At 37.2% G+C, this 9,171-nt stretch overlaps 1 protein-coding gene across 6 annotated transcripts in view; it reads right to left on the bottom strand.

The window, feature by feature from the left end:
- Positions 1 to 374: 374 nt before the first annotated feature.
- npr3 (natriuretic peptide receptor 3) overlaps positions 375 to 9,171 on the bottom strand; it is an 89,460-nt gene continuing 80,663 nt past the window's right edge. For 2 of the 6 annotated variants that reach the window (XM_055633213.1, XM_055633226.1), the window contains exons 8-9: positions 8,277 to 8,332; positions 375 to 4,360 (exon numbers count right to left, since the gene is read on the bottom strand). In XM_055633213.1, coding sequence (XP_055489188.1) covers positions 4,269 to 4,360; positions 8,277 to 8,332 — 148 coding nt within the window. In that variant the 3' untranslated portion in view covers positions 375 to 4,268. Of the gene's footprint in view, positions 4,361 to 4,381; positions 8,333 to 9,171 lie in introns of those variants that run through there. The other 4 variants (XR_008723235.1, XM_055633250.1, XM_055633241.1 and 1 more) reach the window with 4 other exon arrangements.

The following is a 9,171-nucleotide window of genomic DNA, read 5'->3' as shown; positions in this document are numbered from 1 at the left end:
TATGACATGGAGAGAGGCTATTGTCCTGATCACATGTTACGAAGTTCTCTATCTCCTTCCTGTTGTTGATGATCTGGCCCACACACTGATGTCATCTGCAAACCTGTTGATGGAATGAGAGCCAAATCTGTACAGTCCTGGGCGTATCAGGATTATAGTAGGGAACTGAGAACACATCCTTGCAGAGTGCAGTGTTGAGAATTATTGTGGAGGAGTTGTTGTCACCTATCCTCACTAGTTGTGGTCTGTGGGTCAGAAAGTTGAGACTCCAGTAACAGTACCTCAGTGGTGGAGAATATTAATGTGGATAGCTTCTTGAATTGTGTTAGACTTGCACTCGTATGGTTAAGTTAATAAATCTAAAGTGGCGTGCAACATGTTTAAGGGCATTCTTTATTATTTAATGGATACATTAATGAGAAAATACAGTTCTGAAGTCCAAAAAGATTTTTCTGAAATAAACTTGAGTTTGATCATTTACAGCATTTCCAAGAAGATTGTTCTGTTAGGTTGCTGCTATCATTAAAATATTGATTACTAAGGTCTAAGATATAAATGCAACAAATAATTTCAGAGCCGGCCTTCTGGATCATAACACAAGTAGGAAAGTTTTCCTGATATTTGTCATTTTTTATTATTTTGTGGGATTTGACCACAGCTTGTAATGGCAATATGTATTGGTAATACTCAAATGCCCTTGAGAAAGTACTACTAAACCACTTCCCAAATGCTACTTTAATATCCTGGCATGATGATAAGCGCATTTTTGAAGTGTTACAAATCACACATTGAATCAACTGTTATTCATGTGATCGCCCCAAAGTATAAGCTTATTTATTTCTAATGTTCGGAAAAAAATATATTGCATGGATGTCTTTTATTTTTGAAAATCAAAAATCAAACCCACACAGGTACACATTGCTATTTATATCTTCAGATATTTCATTTGCAGATTTTTCTAAAGTGATTTTATAAAAAATATCCATCCGAGCTTTCATCAGTACACACAGGACAAATTCAAATTATTGACATTCCCTTAATATATTTGCAAAATGACAAAAATCAAAAATATTATGAGCTTTAATTACCCAAGTCTTGATGCTATTCATGTTTTTGAGCCAAGGTATCAGCTTGTTGGACTGCATGTCTTTGATCTAAAAATCCTTACATTTATGAATATCTATGTAAGAAATTCCACAGTACCACTCTGATGGTGGAATTGTGCCAAACTTCCACCAACTAGAATATCAGTTGGAAATCTTATCCCAAATCCTAGTCATGGTCCCATTCAACTAATCTAACAGTAGACCATAATAGAAATACTTCAGTCAAAGAGGATAAACATCCCGAGGAGTTTGATTAGAAGAAGCCAAACTTCTGGATGAAACCAAAGAATGTGTTCCTCAAATGTGTTACCTGCCATCATGTTCACTGGCACCAAAACACAACATGCATATTTTCTGGATGGGCTAGATTTTATAAGGGGCATTCACAGCAGAACAATTTAGAACCATTATCTCCCTAGATAGACTATCAGAGTGCTAGTTCAATACGAGTACAGTCAGTTGCCATCAGCTTTTTCAATCCTTGTTTTAAACTCTGTAACTAGGTTGGTGTTTGGTGCTCTGAGTTATACTCTAAGTTTCAAGTATCTAATCATTTGAAAAGCAACATGCATTTATATAGCATCCCTAGCATAATGACTGAGCAAAATTCAAGAGTTTGTACCAAGACAGGTACATGTGCCAAATTGGGACAATTACAGTCAAAAACTGAAGGCAGATTTTTTGTGGTGGTGGGGACATTACATGAGAAGAACTATTAAAATTAAGTAGGAAGGAACTGCAGATTCTGCTTGAAACTGAAGATAGACGCAAAATGCTGGAGTAACTCAGCGGGTCAGATGGTATCTCTAGAGAAAAGGAATAGGTGACGTTTCGGGTTGAGTCCCTTCTTCTTGACCCAAAAAAAATCACCTATTCCCTTTCTCCAGAGATACTGTCTGACACACTGTGTTAAAAATATTAGTTGAAACTCAAAGGAAAAGTTGGGGGAGGACCAGTTTAATGGAAATAGTGCTGAGGGGAAGGAGGTGGGTCTTATTCACAAAATGAGATTGGAGCAAGCATGAGGGAGGGAGAGAAGGGGAACGAAAGGGCATTTAATAATTCTGGCCAAAATATATATGAATCACAGCTCTTCATTCACACATAGGACTTTCTTTTTGGTAAACTGTATGGTTATTAGGAGGTTACACAAAAAAGCTGGAGAAACTCAGCGGGTGCAGCAGCATCTATGGAGCGAAGGAAATAGGCAACGTTTCGGGCCGAAGCCCTTCTTCAGACTGATCGGGGGCGGGGGTGGGCGGGGACAAGAATGGAAAAAGGAGGAGCCCGAAGGCTGGGGGATGGGAGGAGACAGCAGGGGGACTGAGGAAGGGGAGGAGACAGCAAGGACTAACAAAATTGGTTATTAGGACACAGTTTGAAAGAATAAAGATAAATTAGATGGAGCCAGTGAGTCACCCCATCCCCAGAGTTAATTAAAGAGAAGCAATCATATTTAGGAGATTTCCAAAATTAATGTAAAACATTAAAGGAACAGGAAGTAGTTAGAACAGAAGACTTACCCCAAGACTATTACATCCAATCTCCCAGCAATTTCATTGAGATGACGTTAACAGCTCCATGTATACCCTGACCATTCCCAGTTCTACTTCACCACCTGTCTTGAAATTTGATCTGCCTCCAAATCGTCAGGCTGGTGGCATAACATATCCAGTGTTCATCAGTCAGAAACATTCTCCAAGACTTGGAGGAGGAGGGGGGGGGGGGGGGGGGGGGGACCCTGTCCTCAGAGTACCCTATCACAAAACCCTATCCAATGGAAGATTTTTGACTGGAGGGAAATCAAGGATATGGGTATCAAGGAAGAAAGTGATGTCATGGTCCAGGTTAATCACTATTTTGTTGAGTGATCGAGCAGGCAGGAATATGACTTACTCCTTCTCCTTACTGTACATTCTGTATTTTTATCCTTTTTTCCTCCTGACTAACTGAAACTAACAGCATTGTTCTCAATTTTGGTGCCTGTGGCTCTCCTGACCTATGATGTCCAGCCCTCACTATCATCACGATCACCTGCATCCTATTCGTTAAGAGCACCTGTGTAGGAAGGAACTGCAGATTCTGATTTACACCGAAGATATACACAAAATGCTGGAGTAACTCAGCGGGACAGGTGGCACCTGGAGAAAAGGGCCTATTATTTTTCTACAAAGATGCTGTCTGACTCACTGAGTTACTCCAGCTTTTTGTGTCTATCTTCGATAGAGTACCTGTTGCTGTTGCCTTCAGTCAAGCATTTGCTGTCTCTAGATTCAATGGTTCAAAATTGGTTTCAAATGCTTTCCTCTCAGGTCTCCCTCCAACTGTCCAATATAAATGTAAACATTTACTGAGCACTCCCGAGAAACCATATCTTAACCATTATGGTTGTTTCACCATCACATTTGTAAACATCTTTCTGTTATGATATATTAATGATGTGCAATGAATGAAAATTATTATTGTTGTTGGTACTGCTTCAAGAAATTTTATGTGGAGCCTTCAGCATATATTTAAGTTAATTAATTCATTTTAATAATTTATTTATGTAATTACGATGTCAGTGATGTATCAGCAGTCTGGGTTTATTGATAGATTGTGCATTCTGCACCACTGACCAAAGGTTGCTTTACAAATAAGTCTTTAGTTAACTAATTTATTAAAGAAATGGGAATTAAGTTGTAGAAATATCAGTACTTTTAACTTTTACCAAAATTCCTGTCTGCAATTAGCGGACACCCATTCCTGCTGGAAGACTAGAGCTAGGTCATTAATAAAATATTTTTTTGGAAAGAAAATGAACCAAAGATACATGTTCATTAAAGCTTCTGACGTTGTTCGTATGCTTTGTTCATTCTGATATTGTGTGTAATATTTATGTTGCCACTAATGGAGGCCACCTTTTACATTGAAGGTAAGATGTTCTGTAATGTAGGAAGCCGCAGCAAATATGTTGATGCAGGGGAGAAGTTAAACTTCTCTTCTAAAAAAATATTCACATTCTACATGAAAATAAAACAATGAAAGTTATACATCAGTGGGCGTTTGAGTAGGCCAAGGCCTGGAAGCAATAGTACATTCCATCTCTGCTCGAGGAGGTACTGGCAGGACCAGTCCTGTCCTGCAGGCGTGCACCTCCTGTTGACCATTTATAGTGTGGCATTAATGGTGACAATGGAGTAGATTGTGACCCAGATCATCCCGTGCTCTCAGCTGAAGGAAGAAGCATAGCAGTGGGTGGCAGCAGTGGGGACCTATGGGATAAAATGGGAAGCATGTGTTAACTCCCTTCCTACAAGTGACAAGTTATTACAGTTCAAAAAGTGAATTCTTCATGAAGGATCAGCAGAAAAGTGGTTAAACAAATGACAATATTGGTTAATTGCGGTTACATGAACATGTTTTACGTAAATATAAAATAGCATTCTTGTTCATGCAGTTAAAAATGATGTACGTAGAGTTATCCCTGAGTGCACCATCAAACCAGATAAACATGCTTCGTGGTTTAAATTTCACTTGATCACATGCATTAATCGTCTGGTTAAAGAGTTTATCTAGACGTAGTTGCAGCCGTACCATGCTAAATATTTTGCAAACATTTAGTGTGTGCATCAGGTTCTTTGTAGAATTACACAGAAAAAGGAGCAAAAGATTTTATTGTTCATTATTTTATTGCCAATATCTGCCTTGATTTACTATTCTATGAAGGACATGACATACCAGTTTACAGAAAATAAAGCAGTTTACAATGACAGGACATTTACACATCTTCATAGACACAAAAATTGCAACAATGCAGTGTATAGATAATATAAAACTGACCAACTCATCTTGAATAAAATGTACTTTAAAAACTCTATCTACAGTTATGAATATTAATTCTACACAACCATTAAATAAATATCACATTATATGCAGATATTTCTAATTTATGCCGGTATTTTACTTTTATACTGTGTGGCACATTTTATTTGCAGTCACAAAATCATATTCATCAAATCTCAGTTTTTATCCCCAGTATTCTCAAATCACTCAACCTTAAAGCACACATTCTTTACATTTTTAATTACATATTAAAACAGCAGCTCATAGTCTGAACATTGGCACAGTAGCATAATTGACCATTCATAGCATCATGCTAACATTGTCCCTAGTGGTACTTGCCAGAAGTGACAGAAATATAAAAGCAAAAAAAAAATCTTAATTTTATTATATAAACTTTTTTTTTTTTCATTTCAAAACAATGATCTTGTTTGACGAAAATCTAATGTAAAAGTTCATACCCCAAATTCGCAATTCAATTTCAATACCACTCATTTGTAATATTAAGAGGACATCTGAATGTTTCATTTTGATAACGAGCTTCCACTTTTAAAAGCCAGTTTTGATTCTTTTGCAGTTGGGTTGGATGTTATGCAATAAACTCCAAGCCATAATCTGATGGCATAAACCACATTACATAGTCCATCAGACATTTGGTAAAACACTCGCTTAGGATGTACAGTTTTTACACTTGTACAGAGTATTCCTGTGGTAATTATGTTATCATTTGCTTGTAGAAAATTGCAAAAAAAAGCAATTGACCAAGTCCTTCACTAAATAAATGATATTTGCTGGGGCAGGTGATGTTTATGTACTGTATGGCACACAATCACCAATTTTACTACTGCAATTATAATCTAATGAAGAGATTAGAAGGCACAATTAACTTAATATATTCAATATCTTTTCCTGTGCTAAGAACATCTATAAATTTATCTCATGTGCAATCAATTTCCCTGCTCTCCACAACACAAGCTCAACTGGGATCATTCTTATATGATTTAAGCTCTTTGGTGCCCACTAAAATACAAATAGTAGCATCTAAATAATCAACGTATAATACCATAATATTATTTTCAAGAACCTTTCTATACAGGTCTGAAATGTTCAACTGCACACATGTATTAATTTTATTTAATATATACATGATATTGTTTGGCATATTGTTTAAAATACTGATAATTTGTTAACAATTTTATTCTAGAATAAATATACTATTTGCACTCCACCCCTTTAAAACAAAATTCCCAGATGTTTTATAGGTACATAATTGTTACTGTCAAAACAGGTCAATATTCATTTTACAGTCCATGTAGTTCAGGATGAAAACTATAACTGAATCCTAAAACTTCACCACTGTTTGCAAAGCTGAAGTGTTTATAATCCTTGGTAAATAAATCCAACAATTAGTGTGCAAGAAAAATGATCTGGTTGACATTTTATAAGTATTAAACACAGTAAGTTTGCTAGATTAATAATGCAGAAGAGCTCGGGTGATTAAAATCAATCATCATTTTTCTATTGATGAAGATTTGACAAACATGTTGGACAAAAAATGTTACAGCACACGTCCAGTTGGCAATCTCTGTTGCAAGCAATAATTGCAAACTCTAATTACAATGTTTTGCATGTGAAATGGATACGTACACATGTTTATGCTGCCAGAGGGCAGAAATGTATTTCACAATATTGGATACATTTTAATGTTTATATCACATTCTCCTTTCACTTTTTCAATAAAACCATGCATCCAATTAAAATAAACAGATCAATAAACCCTTCAGAATTGCTGAGTTAGAAATTTGATTTAAGTGCAACAAGCATTCACATAGTAGCATTAATAAGAGTAATTTTTACATAATAATAGCACTGAATATACCACAGAAAACATCATCATCTCTTCCAAACATTGTCAAACTCAGGGAACTGGGTCTCTGCTCCTTGCTTTGCGCATTTATCATCAACTTCAATCAGTATGGATTGGCAAATACCACCTTCTCCTTGACTAAAAGCACAAACTGGAGAAATTGATAATTGATAATTAAGGGAAATTGATAATTTGGCTGAGTGGTGACAGAACAACAATCTTGCCCTCACCGATAGCAAGACCAAGGAGCTGATTGTTGACCAGGAAGAAAAAAATGACAGGGCAGCCTGGGTGAGAGTCCGCAAATTCAAATTCCTGGGCGCAAGCATCACAAATTATATGTCCTGGACCCAGCACATTGATACAATCACAAAGAAACTCATTAGTGCATCTACTTCCTCATAGGTTTGAGGAGATTCGGCATGTTGCCAAATACTCTATCACGCATCTACAAGTGTACAGCGGAGAGTATTCGGGCTAGTGCATCATGGCCTAGTTCAGAAATTCAAATGCAAAAAGTGGTGGATATTGCCAGGTCCATCACATGAACTGCCCTCACCACCATTAAAGGTATCCACAGGAAGCATTTCTCAAAAAGGCATTTAGTAACATCAAAGACCCATGCTCATGGCCATGCTCTCTTCTCACTGCTCCCATTGAGAAGTAGGTACACCAGCCAAAGAATCATTAGCACCAGGTTCAAGAACAGCTGCTTCCTAACCATCTTGAACTATCCTGCACAATGCTAACCCCAATCCTACCTCAGCACCGAACCACTATGGATTTTGTGTTACCATGGTTGCTCTATATACTTTGGTTTTTACACTATCATGGTCTAATTTATTTGGAATAACCGATAATTTATTGTATATTTATTATCGTCGTTGCGTCTAATGTTCCTATTAAGCTCCAATAAGAATTTCATTGCTCAGGTTGGTATCTGGTGCGTATGACAAATAAACAATCTTTGACTCTTGACTTTTTTTCACAATTTACAACTGTTGGTATGTACTAGTAATATATAATACCATACTTCAAACATTAACCACCAACTCTAGTTTTCAAATATTTCCCTTTTCTGGCAAATGGGACAGCTCCCATGAAATCTATTTTGGAACACATGACCATCTATAAAATATCTTCTTTTGAAAGTTCTCTGCAGTTGCCAGTGTGAGTCACTGCTGCCCTTAATGAAACAGGCTAAATCACATTTTATAAGCTTCACAGAGATGGAGCCTCCAGTGGCGTGGTGCAATATAATAGTGAATTTTTCCTGAGTTTTCAAAAGCAAAGCAAACTAAGACAAATTAATACCCTACGCTTCAAATAATTAATTTCATATCAGCTTTTCTTTGTTTGCGGTGACACCATTCAAAACTTTCCCCAACAATTGACAGTTTATAAAGGAAGATTCGGATCTACTGTTTAAGCTGTTGACAGATTGGATCGGACAGAGTCTTCTTGCAAGTGGTGGTGCTTACCATTGTCAGCTTCGTGCACTGGGGCTCGTCTCTCAACAGTTATCCTGTATTTCTTCCTGCAAAGACAGGTTACCAATGTTACAAAGTTTACTTTGTGCACAAGTTTACTTTGTGCATACTTTGTGTATGTGACAAACAAACTTGACTTGAAGAGGTTCATTTCACATTTTGCATTTTAACAAGGATCTCAGATTGATGATACAAGATCATAGAAACATAGAAACATAGATCACTGCAGGAGTACTGAGCTAGCTTTTCTCTTTCAGCTTTCACTTACAGCACCGATGCAAACAATTAACCTTTTTTTAATAATTTAAAAAAATGATCATAATTTTCCCCCTATTACAGATTTAAACTGTGCACTTCGTGGTCACATCTTTCAGTATCACATCCTGTACTGGAAGTACACCTAGCAACATATAAAATATAGGACAGAAAATGCTGGAGTTACTCAACGGATCAGGCAGCATCTCTGGGGAGAATGTTTCCGGTTGGGATTCTTTTGCAGACTATTATTTTACGAAAGGATCCAGAGAGAGTAGAAGGCAAGCATAGTGGGGGGTCCAAGAGGAGGGGCAATGCTGGAGACAGGAGAAGGGGTTGTCACTAGGAGGCGAGGGTTCCTTCCATTAGAAAAAGTAGCAACCAGGTGCTGACACCTAGTTAAGATTTCAGATTGAAGTTCATAGTTCCCTGAAAATGGCCAGTAGTGAAGAAGACATTTGGCACCATTCGAAGTATTAGTCTAAAAGTTGGGACATTGAGTTGTTAGGATGCTACCCAGAATGGAGGGCTGTGGCAATACGGAGATATTGGATGGGCTGGGTTTATTCTCACATGAACATATGAGGCTGAGGGTGGGTGAGTGACTTTACAGGCGTTTATGAAATTATCA

Source organism: Leucoraja erinacea, chromosome 1 (genome assembly GCF_028641065.1).
Source record: "Leucoraja erinacea ecotype New England chromosome 1, Leri_hhj_1, whole genome shotgun sequence".
In the NCBI taxonomy this organism is placed as follows: Eukaryota; Metazoa; Chordata; class Chondrichthyes; order Rajiformes; family Rajidae; genus Leucoraja; species Leucoraja erinaceus.
The sequence above is the reverse complement of the archived record's forward strand: the minus strand, read 5'-3'. Positions and strand labels throughout refer to the sequence as shown.